At 38.3% G+C, this 17,929-nt stretch overlaps 3 protein-coding genes and 1 pseudogene across 6 annotated transcripts in view; 3 read left to right on the forward strand and 1 right to left on the reverse strand.

Annotated features, from left to right (window-relative positions):
- Positions 1-2,631, forward strand: part of LOC104777065 (ABC transporter C family member 1-like) — an 11,846-nt gene extending 9,215 nt beyond the window's left edge. For 3 of the 4 annotated variants that reach the window (XM_010501268.2, XM_010501269.2, XM_019243737.1), the window contains 6 exons: positions 20-186; positions 451-1,207; positions 1,292-1,413; positions 1,485-1,730; positions 1,838-2,255; positions 2,337-2,631. In XM_010501268.2, coding sequence (XP_010499570.1) covers positions 20-186; positions 451-1,207; positions 1,292-1,413; positions 1,485-1,730; positions 1,838-2,255; positions 2,337-2,434 — 1,808 coding nt within the window. In that variant the 3' untranslated portion in view covers positions 2,435-2,631. The remainder of the gene's footprint in view (positions 1-19; positions 187-450; positions 1,208-1,291; positions 1,414-1,484; positions 1,731-1,837; positions 2,256-2,336) is intronic. The other variant, XM_019243738.1, reaches the window with a different exon arrangement.
- On the forward strand, positions 3,186-11,450 carry LOC104777066 (ABC transporter C family member 12-like). Its single transcript, XM_010501270.2, has 27 exons — positions 3,186-3,447; positions 3,785-4,136; positions 4,267-4,445; positions 4,535-4,574; positions 4,745-4,901; positions 4,982-5,096; positions 5,217-5,297; positions 5,403-5,427; positions 5,635-5,691; positions 5,962-6,027; positions 6,146-6,220; positions 6,296-6,403; positions 6,514-6,648; positions 6,760-6,866; positions 6,971-7,064; positions 7,228-7,395; positions 7,540-7,680; positions 7,794-7,994; positions 8,072-8,170; positions 8,250-8,402; positions 8,526-8,896; positions 8,990-9,170; positions 9,250-9,573; positions 9,656-10,412; positions 10,501-10,610; positions 10,701-10,946; positions 11,061-11,450. Exons 2-27 carry the CDS (start codon positions 3,801-3,803, stop codon positions 11,208-11,210), a joined length of 4,476 nt encoding a protein of 1,491 aa, XP_010499572.1. The 5' UTR covers positions 3,186-3,447; positions 3,785-3,800; the 3' UTR covers positions 11,211-11,450.
- Positions 11,494-12,838, reverse strand: LOC104778951 (F-box protein At1g30790-like). The gene has a single exon (XM_019243739.1). It carries the CDS (start codon positions 12,174-12,176, stop codon positions 11,511-11,513), a length of 666 nt encoding a protein of 221 aa, XP_019099284.1. The 5' UTR covers positions 12,177-12,838; the 3' UTR covers positions 11,494-11,510.
- Positions 12,985-17,929, forward strand: part of LOC104778952 — a 9,784-nt pseudogene continuing 4,839 nt past the window's right edge.

Below are 17,929 nucleotides of genomic sequence, written 5' to 3' on the forward strand. Positions count from 1 at the left end.
ATCAATCGATTCGCAAAAGATATGGGTGATATTGATCGAACTGTGGCAGTCTTTGTAAACATGTTTATGGGTTCAATCGCACAGCTTCTTTCAACTGTTATCTTGATTGGCATTGTCAGCACTCTGTCCCTGTGGGCCATCATGCCACTGTTGATTGTGTTCTATGGAGCTTATCTTTATTACCAGGTAAAATACCTTTTAGACGCAATGATTTCTCAATTCATAAACCTTTCAAAGAATACAGATTGAGACATCGAAAACTGAGACCAAAAAGAACACTGATAGTGTCAAGTCTTCTATTATAGGCTGCGTTTTCCACATTAGACTTGAGTTTTCATGATTATAAAAGTTTGCCTGTCTTTGGTACATCGGTCCTTTAATCTCAACTGTCAGCAAAAAAAGTCCAATCATATCTGTTGTGTGTTAACCCTGTTTTTTTCCTTTTTGCAGAACACATCTCGTGAAATTAAACGTATGGATTCTACTACAAGATCACCGGTTTATGCTCAATTTGGAGAGGCATTGAATGGACTATCTAGTATCCGAGCTTATAAAGCTTATGATAGGATGGCTGAAATTAATGGAAGATCAATGGATAATAACATTAGATTCACACTTGTAAACATGGCTGCAAATCGGTGGCTGGGAATCCGTTTAGAAGTTTTGGGAGGTCTCATGGTTTGGTTGACTGCGTCATTAGCCGTCATGCAGAATGGAAGAGCAGAGAACCAACAAGCATTTGCATCTACAATGGGTTTGCTTCTCAGTTATGCTTTAAGTATCACCAGCTCCTTAACAGCTGTACTGAGACTTGCGAGTCTAGCTGAGAATAGTTTAAACTCGGTTGAGCGTGTTGGAAATTATATCGAGATACCATCAGAGGCTCCATTGGTCATTGAAAACAATCGTCCACCTCCCGGATGGCCATCATCTGGATCCATAAAATTTGAGGATGTTATTCTTCGTTACCGCCCTGAGTTACCTCCTGTTCTACATGGGGTTTCGTTCTTGATTTCTCCAATGGATAAGGTGGGAATTGTTGGAAGGACAGGCGCTGGGAAATCAAGCCTCTTGAATGCCTTATTCCGGATTGTGGAGCTGGAAAAAGGAAGGATCTTGATCGATGAATGTGACATTGGCAGATTTGGACTGATGGACCTACGTAAAGTGCTCGGAATTATACCACAAGCGCCAGTTCTTTTCTCAGGTACGTCTCCCATTGCTTCTGGTATTTCTTTATTAAAACTTCTGCTTCTGATGTTTTATCTTTCTTAATGTCATTTGTATCTAGGTACTGTGAGATTCAATCTTGACCCATTTAGTGAACACAATGATGCTGATCTTTGGGAATCGCTTGAGAGGGCACACTTGAAAGATACTATACGCAGAAATCCTCTTGGTCTTGATGCTGAGGTACTTCAGTTAAACATTTTCTTTTTAGCATGTCTATTGTGTTCGGTAATAACATAGTATGTTTTGATCAGGTATCTGAGGCAGGAGAGAATTTCAGTGTTGGACAGAGACAGTTGTTGAGTCTTGCACGTGCATTCTTGCGAAGATCTAAGATACTTGTTCTTGATGAAGCAACTGCTGCTGTTGACGTTAGAACTGATGTTCTCATCCAAAAGACCATCCGAGAAGAATTCAAGTCATGCACGATGCTAATTATCGCTCATCGTCTCAATACTATCATCGACTGCGACAAAGTTCTCGTCCTTGATTCTGGAAAAGTACGCAGACTTCATCGTCCTACACTATTTGCATCAATCAAACCCTACTTTTGAGATCTGCTTTTATGTCTTCAACTAATATAAATTGAAATTTCTTAACACCTCAGGTTCAGGAATTCAGTACACCAGAGAATCTTCTTTCAAACGGAGAAAGTTCTTTCTCGAAGATGGTTCAAAGCACAGGAGCTGCAAATGCTGAGTACTTGCGTAGTATAGTACTTGAGAACAAACGGACAAGAGATGAATCATCACAACCTTTAGAAGGTCAGAGGAAATGGCAAGCTTCTTCTCGTTGGGCTGCAGCTGCTGAGTTTGCTTTGTCTGTGAGCCTGACTTCATCTCACAACGACCTTGAGAGCCTTATTATAGAAGATGGTAGCAGTGTTTTGAAGAGAACAAAGGACGCCGTCGTCACTCTACGCAGTGTTCTTGAAGGGAAGCATGATAAAGAGATTGAAGACTCTCTTAACCAAAGTGACATCTCTAGAGAGCGGTGGTGGCCATCACTTTACAAAATGGTCGAAGGTAAACGTTATTCTTAAGATTCGGCTATTACGAAATGTTGAAAGTATCTTGATCTAATAATTTTGTGTAATATACTATCAGGGCTTGCGGTGATGAGCAGATTGGCGAAGAACCGAATGCAACACCCAGATTACAATTTAGAAGGGAAATCGTTTGACTGGGACAATGTCGAGATGTAAACAAACGATGAAAGGCTTACAATTTACTTGGACCTTAAAAAGTCCCATTTTGATGAACTTTGATTTGTGTTGCTTTGGATACACGAAACAAAAATGCCCATTTTGTTGTGGTGTAACTATATATATTTAGGCTACGCTTCTTTGAGAAAGAGTGTTTAGTTACCCGAGGATTGGATGATATAGACACAGTTGGAATTCATCTTTAACGCAAATTTGAAAAGAAAAAAAAAACATTGGTTTGAACTCATGGCTAAGTTGCTAACCAACCATTGGACATAATTTCTCGATACAAATTAACTCAAACGAGCCAATGTTAATTGGAAAAATACAGGACCATGTTTTGTCAATGGCATTTTCCACAAAAATTATATATAAAATCCAAAAGGATTTGGAAAATTGTGAAAACAAACAAAAATAGAATTACAAATAATTTGTTTTTTTTTTTTTTCTAAAAAGAAGAAAGTATTATCCCCGCGCATGCGATACTACCTTGTAGTTTACATATGCATATAGCCAAAATATACATAAAAGTTGATTTGATTGGGGTTTGTGCACGTAAGCCATGACTTATAAAACAAGAAAATCCAATTGAAAAAAATTTGTTTAATTAAATATTTCACATTGCTTAATGATTAATTTTCGTCTCCATACCTAATCTCCCATTTCTGACAAACGTCAATGGTGGTGTGACTAATAAATAAATGTTTTTTTTTTCTCATAAATCAATCACACACGTGAATACAGAGTTACACTAACAGACACATGTAGAGATCGGAATTCGCAATGCGTCTTATCTAAGAGAATCCTTTTTTTCTTCTTTTTAAAGTGGGTTTGGATTAGTTATGAAGAAGAACCAAACACTCCCTCCACTAACCACTGACTGGTTCGTCGTTACGCTGCTTTTAGAGTGCTTTTCGGGTTGGGTTGGCTTTTCCTACACATTAGTCTTCTCACTATTGGCAAAAGCTTCAATTTTTTGGGTCTTCTTGGAAAATATCACGAAGCCAAAAAGTGTAATACTTTTCTTCTTCTCCCTAATTCATCTCTCTGTATTAGTAGCGTTCAAGTTGGTTTGGGTACTACTGCTAATGGACTTTCGTAAAGGTTTACAATTAACTTTTTTGCTTTTGGAACCTTAACATTAAGTGGCTTGTCAAAAAAAAAAAAACGCCACTTTGTTATTCTACTGGTGTCAATTCTTGCTTGTAATAATCTATGACAGTTGCCTTGGTTAAGGTTTTAAATTTGGGCATGAAACTGTGTGTGTGTGTGTTGTTGTATTAGCCTTTTTGTATAGTATTAAGGAAATGCCTTTTTTTTTTTTGTTTTCTTCCACTTTGTATAATGAAGGTTTGATTGAAAAAAGATGGGGTTTGAAGCTTTGAATTGGTACTGCAAGCCAGTTGCAGATGGAATTTGGGGAAAAGCAGTGGATGGTGCCTTTAGAGCTTACACGCCGTGTGCCATTGACTCACTAGTGATGCTTGTTTCTCACTTTGTTCTTCTGGGTTTGTGTCTCTACCGGATATGGATCATCTTCTACAATACCAAAGCTCAGATATATCTTTTGAGGAAGAAATACTATAACTGTGTGCTTGGAATATTGGCGTGTTACTGTGTTATTGAGCCTATTCTGAGATTGGTCATGGGGATTTCACTATTTGACATCGATGAAGAGACTCGTGGTCTTCCTCCCTTTGAGGTGACTTTCAATGAGTAACTTTGATTTGTAATCATATGGTTGTGTGGAGATTAACTTCATAAGCCCTTCTTGTTGATATGAAAGTTGTAGGAAAGAAATAAAATAGGATTCTGGTGTTATTCATTGGCAGGTTGCATCGTTGATGGTAGAGGCATTCGCTTGGCTCTCCATGCTTGTTTTGGTTGGGCTTGAAACTAAACAATATGTCAAAGAGTTCCGATGGTACCTGAGATTCGGTGTTGTTTATGTTTTGGTTGCTGATGCTGTCCTGCTGGACCTTGTGTTGCCTCTCAAGAACTCAATCAATAGGTTTGTTATTGTATATTTCATAGAAATGAACTCGATTTGGTGGATAGCCCTGAATTTCATAATAGGATTTCCTCTGTTTGCTATTGCAGAACTGCTCTATATCTCTGTATCAGTTCTAGATGCTCCCAGGTTTGTTAGAACAACTTCCTTATGTATAAGTTTGCAGTTTATTGTTCTCAGAAATCACATCCAAAATCTTCAAACTTACAGAAATATCTACCTTATAGATAGCTCGCTTTTAGAGGAGGCGAGCCATGTGCTAACAATCTAGGTCTTGTTTCATATGGTTTCTGTTTCAGGCTCTTTTTGGAACTCTTCTTTTTATATACATTCCTGATCTTGATCCTTATCCGGGTTACCATATTCTAAACGATGAACCATTAGACAATGTTGAATATGATGCACTTCGCGAGGGAGATCACATTTGTCCTGAGCGACATGCCAGCATATTTTCCAGTAGGTATCCCCGGAAATGATGAAAAAAAATTATTTAATGCTCAGTCTATTATTCTACTGATTTGGATTTCTTGTCTTAGGAATATACTTTGGTTGGATCACGCCGCTTATGCAGTTAGGCTACAGAAAGCCAATAACTGAGAAGGATGTTTGGCAATTAGACAAATGGGACCAAACAGAAACTCTGATCACAAGGTACAGAAGTGTTGCTGCTTGGCTTTTGCTTTCTGCAGTATATATCTTCTTTATATACATGATAGAAGATTTCGTTTAGAATCAAGAACATTCGTATTCACTGGATGAGTGCTTTGACAGATTCCAAAGGTGCTGGACTGAAGAATCACGGAGACTTAAGCCATGGCTTCTCCGAGCACTAAATAGTAGCCTTGGTGGAAGGTAAAAGCTGACGGTTTTTCTAAAAACCGTGTATTCCATGTAGTTTTTACTTAAAGCCACACATTATCGACACTGGCATTAAGTTTCTCTTTTCCATCTTTGTAGGTTCTGGTTGGCTGGTATTTTCAAGGTAAGGATACTGTGGTTTAGTTGTCGTGCTGTTTGAATGATGGTTGCTTAAACTTGTGATCTTGCATCTCGGCTGGCTAAAAGAGATTCCAGAAAAGCTTTTGATTGTTATTTTCCTGTGCATCAGGTTTTACCTGCATCCACAGTTATGTTCAATTCTGTATTTGACAACCCTCAAGCAATTTATGCATTGTTTAGCGTGTTGTAGATTGGAAATGATCTTTCTCAATTTGTTGGACCAGTGATACTGAGCCATCTATTGCGGGTAAGGTCTCTTTCTGCTTAATTTTTACTAAAAAAAATATTGCATAGTTGTTTCTGGCCTCTGACTTATGTGTAACATGTACATGATGTACTCAACGGTCATTACTCATTGTTTTTTAAGGTTTTACATATATAAAAATGAGTAAATAACGCAGTGACATATAGTTCTCATACATGAGTGATGAGCTCTATTTAATAGGCTGCTTGTACTCTGCAGACCTCCTTCGTTTATTGAATCTAACTTATAGAAATCTTTGATCATTTTATGTAGTCAATGCAAGAAGGTGATCCAGCTTGGGTTGGATATGTCTATGCTTTCATAATATTCATTGGGGTGGTATGTATCACAAAATTTGTTACTGATTTCTAAAATTATATTGGCTCATTACCTTTTCTCCAAACTGTCATGTTTGGTTTTCTACCATAATTTTGTCTCCATTTCAATTTCATTTCAGACATTTGGAGTGCTTTGTGAAGCCCAATATTTTCAGAATGTTTGGCGGGTGGGATTTCGGTTGAGATCAACTCTGGTAAATGTTTGCGACTTGTATGATCACTTTAGTCATGTTTATTCTCCAACTAATATTATGCTAGTTACTTTGTAGGTTGCAGCTATATTCCACAAATCTCTAAGACTAACTCACGAAGCTCGCAAGAATTTTGCTTCAGGGAAGGTCACAAACATGATAACAACGGATGCTAATTCACTTCAGGTATACTTAGGTTCAGTTAAACGTCCCGTCTAACTTTCTTAATCTGATATATACTACTTTTGAACAACTGTGGATTTGTAACTGCTAACGTAGTCTCCTGATTATTTCAGCAACTATCGCAACAGCTACACGGCTTGTGGTCTGCTCCATTTCGCATCATTGTGTCTATGATTCTTCTCTATCAACAACTAGGAGTTGCTTCACTTTTTGGTTCGCTGATTCTGTTTCTCTTAATTCCTCTCCAGGTATTTAGCTTCATTCTGTTGATAACCCTGTTTTAATATTGTACAAGTTTTGTGGTAAATGCATATGTTTCACATACAACAAGTCCACATATTCTATTTCTTGATAAACAGACTCTGATTATAAGCAAAATGAGGAAACTGACTAAAGAAGGACTCCAGTGGACTGACAAAAGAGTCGGTATCACAAATGAGATTTTGGCATCAATGGATACTGTAAAGTATGATTGATAATCTTCATTACTTCTGTTTCAGCTTTTTTGAATGATACATTATTAAACTAGTTATTCTACTATTTTCCGTTGGAATTTTCCAACTTTGTTAGATGCTATGCATGGGAGAAGAGCTTTGAGTCTCGGATTCAAGAAATTAGAAACGAAGAGCTCTCATGGTTTCGTAAAGCGCAGTTACTATCAGCTGTATGACTCCTTATCTTTGTTTTTATACTACCTGCCATTTCTCTAACACATTTCGACAGGATTTACGTATCTTGTATGCACTAACTTCCGTATATGACTTACATTTAGGGATATGTCTTCCACATTAAATAACTTAATCCCCAAACGTGTTTTGCTCTTCCAGTTCAACAGTTTTATACTGAACAGCATCCCCGTAGTTGTGACTGTGGTTTCATTTGGGGTTTTTGTTCTGCTTGGAGGAGATTTGACACCAGCAAGGGCATTCACATCTCTTTCTCTATTCGCAGTTCTAAGATTTCCTCTCAACATGCTACCAAATCTACTAAGTCAGGTTATTTTAACAATCATACCCTCCTCAGCTGTTTCATATACCTCAGTTATATTTTAACTATTAATTTACTAGTCTGCATTTGATCCATCATATGCCCATGGATCACTCTTCATATTCAATTATCTTTTCTACTTCTCTACTTAGGTTGTCAACGCAAATGTTTCACTACAACGCATTGAGGAACTACTTTTAAGTGAAGAGAGAATTTTAGCACAAAACCCACCTCTTCAACCTGGAGCTCCAGCCATTTCTATTAAGAATGGATATTTTTCATGGGATACAAAGGTGAATCCTCAAAATATTCCTCTCTTTTTGAAATTATGTTGAGATGCAATACTAGCTTCTGCAATGCACAGTATACATGACATTCTGACCACAACATTTGCTCGAATATTCAGGCAACCAAGCCCACATTAGCCGATATAAATTTGGAGATACCGGTGGGCAGCTTGGTTGCAATTGTCGGTGGAACTGGAGAAGGTAAGACATCACTTATTTCGGCAATGCTGGGGGAGTTATCTCATGCTGAAACCTCAACCGTTGTTATTAGAGGCTCTGTAGCTTATGTTCCTCAAGTTTCATGGATCTTCAATGCCACTGTGAGTCGCCTTTCTTTTCCATTTGGTCAGTTCGTTTGGCTGGAATTGTACCCGATGCATGTGTTAATATATTGCAGGTGCGTGACAACATTTTATTTGGGTCAGATTTTGAGTCTGAAAGATATTGGAGGGCTATTGATGCGACTGCCTTACAACAAGATCTTGATTTGCTTTCAGTTAAGTGGAAGAAAAACTTACACAGCCTGAGTTTATATAACATTTCTTAGTAACTTCCTGAATTTTGCTTATAATCAGGGCCGTGATTTTACTGAGATTGGAGAACGTGGGGTGAATATTAGTGGAGGGCAAAAGCAGAGAGTTTCAATGGCTAGGGCAGTCTACTCAAATTCAGATGTATACATATTCGATGATCCCTTGAGTGCTTTAGATGCTCAAGTTGCTCACCAGGTATTCATATGGTTGATCCATTATATAAATCATAATCTCCTCAAGCTAACAGATACAGTATTTTATTTCTGAGTAATTATTTAAGGTGCATCTAAGGACAGGCTTAACTGAATCAACTAACAGGTCTTTGATAGCTGTATGAAGAATGAGCTGAAGGAGAAAACGAGGGTTCTTGTCACAAATCAGCTACATTTTCTTCCTTTAATGGATAGAATAATTTTAGTCTCCGAAGGAATGATTAAAGAGGAAGGAACCTTTGCAGAGCTGTCAAAAAGTGGGAGTTTGTTCAAGAAACTAATGGAAAATGCTGGAAAAATGGATGCCCAAGAGGTCAATACAAATGACGAGAACATTTTGAAGCCGAGTCCTACTGTCACGATTGATGTGAGTGAAAGAAATCAGGGCAGTACCAAGCAAGGGAAACGGAGAAGATCCGTGCTTGTCAAGCAAGAAGAACGGGAAACTGGCATCGTTAGTTGGAATGTTCTGATGAGGTACTTAACTCAACATTCATCCGACTCGAAATATATAACATTTCTTTATTCTTTATACACACAGATGATTATAAGATGCTTTTTAACTTTCAGGTATAAAGAAGCAGTAGGTGGCTTATGGGTAGTTATGATTCTATTGGCATGCTATTTATCTACTGAAGTTCTCCGAGTTTCAAGTAGCACATGGTTAAGTTTTTGGACAGAACAAAGCACGTCAAAGAGTTATAGTCCCGGTTTCTACATTGTCGTATATGCACTTCTCGGATTTGGTCAGGTTTGTTTCTGTAAAAGACTGAGATATTTAATTTTGACAAATCACACGAAGTTGACGACTTTTATGGTCATTGTTTCAGGTGGCTGTCACGTTTACCATCTCCTTTTGGCTGATCACATCAAGTTTACGTGCCGCCAAAACACTCCATGACGCGATGCTGAGTTCTATTCTTCGAGCTCCTATGCTCTTCTTCCACACTAATCCAATTGGACGTGTAATAAACAGATTTTCTAAGGATATTGGTGATATAGATAGAAACGTGGCCAACCTAATGAATATGTTCATGAACCAGCTATGGCAACTCCTCTCAACATTTGCACTAATAGGTACTGTCAGTACAATTTCATTGTGGGCAATAATGCCACTCCTAATACTGTTCTATGCAGCATATCTCTACTATCAGGTACTTCCTTCTTCAAATACATGGAGAATTGCTGTTAAACCATATGATCCTCTTGGACTTGACATCATTTTGTGATTTGTAGAGCACATCCCGCGAAGTTAGACGTTTGGATTCCATTACTAGATCACCTATTTATGCTCAGTTTGGAGAAGCTTTGAATGGTTTGTCAAGCATTCGAGCCTATAAAGCCTATGACCGGATGGCAAAGATTAACGGAAGATCCATGGACAACAACATAAGGTTCACTCTTGCAAATACGAGCTCAAATCGTTGGCTCACTATAAGATTGGAGACTCTAGGGGGTATCATGATTTGGTTGACTGCAACGTTTGCGGTTCTGCAAAATGGGAATGCAGAGAACCAAGCTGCTTTTGCATCTACGATGGGTCTCCTTCTTAGTTACACTTTGAATATCACTACTCTGTTAAGTGGTGTTTTAAGGCAAGCTAGCAGAGCAGAGAACAGCTTGAATTCTGTTGAGCGTGTTGGTAACTACATTGATCTTGCTTCTGAGGCTTCAGAGATAATCGAGAACAATCGTCCAGTATCTGGCTGGCCTTCAAGAGGATCCATTGAGTTTGAAGACGTTCACCTGCGGTACAGACCCGGGCTTCCTCTAGTATTGCATGGACTGTCCTTTTTTGTTTCTCCAGGTGAGAAAGTAGGAGTGGTAGGAAGAACTGGTGCAGGAAAATCTTCCATGCTGAACGCATTATTTCGGATCGTGGAAATAGAAAAGGGAAGAATTATGATTGATGATAGTGATGTGGCTAAGTTCGGACTGACTGATTTACGCAGGGTCCTAAGTATCATACCACAATCACCAGTTCTTTTCTCAGGTTCATGTTTAATTTAAGACAACATTGTAACTTGTAAGTATATTCCTGCATTCTGGTATTCATTATGAGAATCATTTCTTTAATTTAGGGACGGTGAGATTCAATATCGATCCATTTAGTGAGCACAATGATGCTGACCTCTGGGAGGCTCTACAAAGGGCCCATATAAAATATGTCATCAGCAGCCTTGATGCAGAGGTGTAGTTCAATCAGGGCTTTTATTAGCATTGTTTGTGTTAGTTTTGTTATGATTGAGATTATTGACCAAACGCTCATCACTCTGTGAAGGTCTCTGAGGGAGGTGAGAATTTCAGCGTGGGGCAAAGGCAACTGCTAAGTCTAGCACGTGCATTGCTAAGAAGATCTAAAATCCTAGTTCTCGATGAAGCAACTGCATCTGTTGATGTCAGAACAGATTCTCTGATACAGAGGACCATCCGCGAGGAGTTCAAGCTTTGCACAATGCTTGTTATCGCTCACAGATTGAATACCATCGTCGACTGTGACAAAATCCTTGTGCTTAGCTCCGGTCAGGTAATGCCAGGATTACAATTCATGGAACTCACTTTATTATATCTTCTCGTCCAAATATGGATAAAGGGATTCGTTACATAATAAAAACTATGGGAAATGTCAATATTTTTTTAGGTTTTGGAATATGATAGTCCACAAGAATTGCTATCAAGAGATACAAGTGCCTTCTTCAGGATGGTTCATAGCACCGGACAAGCAAATGCTCAGTACCTTTGCAACTTGGTGTTTGAAAAGAGAGGGACTGGAATGAGTCTGTGTGGATAAAATGGTCACCAGCCTTCCAAAATGAGTATATAAGTTCGGTTTGTGACAAACGACAATGGAAGTTGCAATAGTCACTTTTCATGATGATGGAATACGCATCATTAGCATTTACCAGAGTGCCAAAGTTACAAGGAGATAGTCTTATGCTAAATAATATAGAGGTAAACCTAAAAGATGTGCTAGCATGAAGAACACGTCTTTTAATACTCTTGTGTACATATGACCAACAACTTTTGGGTAGATGCTGCGATGGAGAAATTAAAAATTGAGATCCTTGAAGAAAGGGATACATAAACCAAATTACGGAGAAGCAATACTTTCGACGTGTTGGGGTGAGATGGAGACGTAACATTCCCCTGTGATTCCGTAACGGCGCCTAAACTCTTCATCGTCAGCAATTCCTAGGAGCCTAACGCTTCTGATGTCTTTTCTGCCAACATTGTAATAGTAAATGTAAAATGGTTCAACATAAGCTGAGAGGGTTTTTGGTGCGAAAATGATTTCACCAGCCTTGTTGGTGCCCGGGGAAGTCATACACCTACCTGGCCCCAAAGAGAAAGGAAGCTCAGACGTTTGCTTGGACCAATCATGTGTCGTCACATCCTCTAGTATCCATAAATCAAAACTACGGAAATCAGCATAAGGGTTTCTTGCAACGGAAGCTAGCTTCCCTTTGTATTCGATGAGAATTGATTCGCCCTCCCAGCAAACAACAGGCAAAGGCGCTTTGATAAAACTGATCGTCTCAAATCTGACATCAAAACACATAATCACCGGATCCTTTCTATTTCTTGGGGACCAAGCACCATAATACACAATACCGTTGATGCATACTGATTTGGTAACAGCGAAATAAGGCGGGCTGGTAACCTTAGTGCGTGTCCATGAAGAAGGCCCTCCCCCTCCTCCAAGTGTTAAAACCTCGTGCCGGAGAAAATCAGGAGGCCAGTAAGGATGAGACACCATGGTCAATGCTTTGAATTGATCACCAACAGGATCGTATCCCCAGAATGTGCGTGGCCCGGCACATGGTAGGATTAGTGTATTTGTTGGTGCTGGGGTTACAGAGAATGAACGTACGACTCTTAGTAAACCCGATTAAGCCATGGACGGAAGCATAGTAGGCGCCCGCGGTAAAGTTCACTGGTATTGTCATTATCGAGGTTGGTTGCCAAAGAAGAAGATTTCTCACATTCGTAGGAAGAGGAGAAGACCAACGTACACCTGTCTGATGCACCCAAAGCGATTAGAAACCGCGATGATCGGATCGTGGAGGACATAGCGTAGTGAGAACTGACGAAACTTTGGCTTCGGATGATGGAAGACCAAATCTTCGATACGCATTGGAACTTCATAAGAGACTTGGCAGGTAGTCTAGTGAGTATCTCAATCTCTAGGTCAAGAGGAACTTGTCTTCTGTCTTTCTCATCGTCCTCCTTCATCAGGAACTTGGCAGGCAATCTACTCACTGAAAACATTCGCCGGTATTAAATTTAGGGTTCCCTCTTTTGGTTGGGGATAGCTATTTTTCTTTAATATAAATAATGAATTCTCTATATTACAATGTACATTAGTACATACAAATGTAAAGTTATCATTAATTCAAGACAAATATAATATATATCGACATTTAGATAACGTGGGCGTCCAAAAAATATACTATTTCCAAAATCATAGAACTATAACTGGATTATAAAAATATATGTACTTAAAAACATTATGTAAAACACATTCCAAAAAAAGAATAATAATAACACAACATTTTGTTTTGTTAAGACTTAAGAGTTAAGAGAGCTAGTCGTCTTTCTAGAGGCGCATTAAGAGACTAAATGGATAAAAAGAAACTTGAATTATGTTATTACTCAGAGAAGAGATCATCGGCAAAGCTCCTATTTTTGTTGAGAACAATCACGAAGCAAGCAAGCAAAAGGTAAAGCTTTTTCCAAGTCCAAATCATGCATCGATCTCTCGCTCTCTCTCTCTTTCTCTCCCGTTTTCTTCTTCCTCCAAAGCTTTTTTTTTTTTTTTGGTTGGTCAACGATTTGGGTCTTTTAGGATCACTTGTATAGCTAATGGACTTTCGTAAAGGTTTTAGATTTTGGGAGATATGCTTGTCAAGAATTATATGCTGTCTTTTGTTATTCTAGTAGTAGTATGCAAATTTTCCTTTGTACAATCTATGAAAGCTATGAATTGATGCAAATCTCCCTTATGTAATCTTCTTTATAGAAGAAGAAGAAGTAGAAATGTTTGTAAAACGTCTCATTATGTTATTACAAAGAAGAGATCATCGGCAAAGCTCCGATTTTTTTTTTTGGATATTTTAGGAACAATAGCAAAAGGGTAAAGCTTTGTTTTTGTTTGGTCAACGATTTGGGTCTGCTAATGGGCTTTCGTAAAGGTTTTAGCTTTTGGGAAATGAGTTCGATGATTGATGCTTTCCCCTTACGATGGTTGCCTTGGTGAAAGTATTAAGCTAATGCCGTTTGTTTTTTTTTTCCCAGTTTGAGTATTCATTCAAGTTTTGATTGAAGAAAAGAAGAAGATGGGTTTTGATCTTGCCTTGGATTGGTACTGCAAGCCAATCGCACAAGGATTTTGGGAGAAAGCACCGGATGGTGCGTTTGGTGCCTACACGCCGTGTGCTATTGACTCACTAGTGATGATTGCTTCTCACCTAGTGCTACTGAGTCTCTGTTTCTACCGGATATGGATCACCTTGGACAATGCCAAAGCAGCTCAGGTTTATGTTTCGAGGAACGTGTACTATCATTGTGTGCTTGGGATTTTGGCTTGTTACTCTTTCATTGAGCCTGTTCTGAGATTGGTCATGAGGATTTCTCTTTTTGACGTGGGTGAAAAGAGACTGATCTTCCTCCCTTTGAGGTGACTTTGAAAGAGTGACTCTGATTCTTAATCATATGGGAGACTAAATTCATATGCTTCTTTCAAAAAAATTCTGAAATCAAAGTATGAATCTGGTGTTATTCAATGGCAGTTTGCATCCTTAATGGTTGAGGCATTCGCTTGGTTCTCCATGCTTGTTTTGATTGGACTTGAAACCAAACAATACGTCAAAGAGTTTCGATGGTATGTGAGATTTGGTGTTGTTTATGTTTTGGTTGCTGATGCTGTCCTGCTGGACCTTGTGTTGCCTCTCAAGAACTCACTTGATAGGTTAGTTACTGTATATTTCAAACTCAATTGGGTGATTTGACATTGAAATCTTAAGAGTTTGTTCGCATTTCTTACAATTTTCTGAAATTTTTTTTGGGAATTGATAACTGTAGCATTAAATTTTCCTTTATTTGCCCTTGCAGAACTGCTCTATATCTATGTATCAGTTCAATATGTTGCCAGGTTTGTCAGAACAAGATCCTTATGTTTAAGCTTGTAGTTCATTGTTCTCAGAACAAAGCTTCAGACTTTCATTTGTTGTCTGTTGCAGACACTCTTCGGAGCTCTTCTCCTTGTTTACATTCCTGAACTGGATCCTTATCCAGGTTACCATATTCTAAACAATGAACCGTTAGAGAATGTTGAATATACTGCACTTCCTAGGGGAGATCACATATGTCCAGAGCGATATGCCAGCATATTATCCGGTAGGTAGCCCTTGAATTGATAAACGAAATTTATCGAAATTTAGGCAAATATATATAATCGCCATGGTTTCTTTTTGTTCCACTAATTTGGATTTCTTGTTTACTTCTGAGAAACCAAAGGAATATACTTTAGCTGGATGACGCCGCTTCTGCAGTTAGGCTACAGAAAGCCTATAACCGAGAAGGATGTTTGGCAATTAGACAAATGGGACCAAACAGAAACTCTGATAAAAAGGTCTAGAAGTAGTGCTGCTTTGCTTCTGCCTTCTTTTATATATATGTTAATTGTTTTGTCTGGAATCAAGTAACATTCTTATTCATTGGATAAGTTATTTGACAGATTCCAAAGGTGCTGGACTGAAGAATCACGGAGGCCTAAGCCATGGCTACTCCGAGCACTAAATAGTAGCCTTGGTCGAAGGTAAAAGCTGATGATTTCATTAAAAACTGTCTATTCCACTGTACTTTTCCTTAAAGCCACACATCATAAATAATGGCACTAATTTTTTCTTTCCCGTTTTTGTAGATTCTGGTTTGGTGGTATTTTCAAGGTAAAGATCATCTTGTTTACATTCTGTGGTCTTCAAATCATGGTTGCTTAAACTTGTGTTCTGTCTCTCTGTTGGTTACTTAAATAGATCCTAAAATGCTCTTGATTGTTATTTTCTCGTGCATCAGGTCTGACCTGCATCGACAGTAATGTTCAGTCCTGTAATTGAAAACTCTCAAGCAATTGATACATGTTCTTTAGCGTGTTGTAGGTTGGACATGATCTTTCTCAATTTGTTGGACCGGTTATATTGAGCCATCTACTGCAGGTAAGCTTTCTTTCTGACCCATGATTTATGTCTCTCACGTACTCAATGGTCACTACACATCTTTTCGGAGGTTTTACATCTACATAATAGCTTTTTAAAAATTTGAGAAAACAACGTAGCAGCGACATATTTCTCATACATGTGTTGATGAGCTATATTTAAAAGCTGCTTCACTCTGCAGATTTCCCTGATTCTTCTCTCACATTTTTAAATGACAGATAATTTATGAACATTCTGTTGTCTCTATATCAGGGATCTCTCTGACCTTACATCCAGACAATATTTATTGATCTAACTTATACAAATCTTTGATCATTTTATGTAGTCAATGCTAGAAGGTGAGCCAGCTTGGGTTGGCTATGTCTATGCTTTCTTAATTTTCGTTGGGGTGGTATGTATCACAAAATTCGTCTCTGATCTCTAAAATACTATTTGTCACTTACATTTTCTGTCGTGTTTTTCTACTCTTCCTCAGTGAATACACACAAAAATAATTCACCAGTGTTGTCTTTCTTGTTGGAACCTCTGAAAAGCTATTCTGTTTCGATTTTGTTTCAGACACTTGGAGTGCTCTGTCAATCTCAGTACTTTCAACATGTTGGGCGAGTGGGATTTCGGTTGAGGTCAACTTTGGTAAAATTTGTAAAACATCCATTTCTCTCCGACTTCTATGATCACTTTTGTCATGTTTATATTCTCCAACTAATTGTGCTCATTTCCTTGTAGGTTGCAGCTATATTCCACAAATCAATAAGACTAACTCATGAAGCTCGCAAGAATTTTGCATCTGGGAAGATCATAAACATGATAACGACTGATGCTAATGCACTTCAGGTATAATTAGGTTTAGTTAAAATGGAACCATCTTCTTTCTCAGTTTGTTCAAAACTCTACTTTTGCACAACTATGGATTTGTAACTGCTAACATAGTCTCCTGAGTTTTCAGCTATTAGCAGAACAGCTCCATGGTTTATGGTCAGCTCCCTTTCGCATCATTTTGTCTATGATTCTTCTCTATCAACAACTAGGAGTTGCTTCAATTTTGGGCTCATTGATTCTGTTTCTCCTTATTCCTCTCCAGGTATCCAGCTTCGTTATGTGCTTTTGACTAGTTTTCAATTGTACAAGTTGTGGTAATTGCATCTGTTTACATACAAGTCCGCCTATTCTGTTTCTTGATAAATAGACTCTGATTGTAAGAAGAATGCGGGAACTGACTAAAGAAGGACTCCAGTGGACTGACAAAAGAGTCAGTATCATAAATGAGATTTTGGCATCTATGGATATTGTAAAGTATGATAATCTTAATTACTTCTCTTTTAGCTTTTATGAACGGTACATTCTTAAACCATTTATTCTTCATATAATATATTCTCTTGGCATTCTCCAACTTTGTTAGATGTTATGCATGGGAGAAGAGCTTCGAGTCTCGAATTCAAGGAATTAGAAATGAAGAGCTCTCATGGTTTCGTAAAGCACAGTTACTATCGGCAGTATGAATCCTTATCTTCGATTTTTTAATGCCTGACATTTTGAGGGAAACCTTTAATCTCATGGTTTCATCCTGTTTGCCCTTAGTTCCATATATTACTTAGTCCTTAAATAAGGATAAACTAGTTTTGCTTAAATGCTTAACATTTCTTCCCTATAAACGTTTTCCCTCTTCCAGTTCAATAGTTTTATACTAAACAGCATTCCAGTAGTTGTGACCGTGGTTTCATTTGGGGTTTTCGTTCTGCTTGGAGGAGATTTGACACCAGCAAGGGCATTTACATCTCTTTCTCTATTCGCAGTGCTAAGATCTCCTCTCAACATGCTACCAAATCTTATAAGTCAGGTTATTTTAACAGTTATCCCCTCCTCAGTTATATTTGGTCTCTCATTTGCAAATAGATTCATATTTAGTTATCTTCTGTTTGCTATTATTCTACTTAGGCTGTTAACGCAAATGTTTCACTGCAACGCATTGAGGAACTACTTTTAAGTGAAGAGAGAATTCTAGCACAAAACCCACCTCTTCAACCAGGAGCTCCAGCCATTTCTATTAAGAATGGATATTTTTCATGGGATTCAAAGGTGAATCCTCAAAAGATGCAATATTAGCTTCTACGATGCACATTTTATAACTTTCTGCAATATACACTGTGTTTTGCTCGAAATTTCCCAGGCAACAAAGCCCACATTATCCAATATCAATTTGGAAATACCAATGGGCAGCATGATTGCCATTGTAGGTGGAACTGGAGAAGGTAAGACATCACTTATTTCGGCAATGCTGGGGGAGTTATCTCATGCG

The sequence above is a fragment of the Camelina sativa genome, chromosome 3, assembly GCF_000633955.1.
Source record: "Camelina sativa cultivar DH55 chromosome 3, Cs, whole genome shotgun sequence".
Classification (NCBI taxonomy): domain Eukaryota; kingdom Viridiplantae; phylum Streptophyta; class Magnoliopsida; order Brassicales; family Brassicaceae; genus Camelina; species Camelina sativa.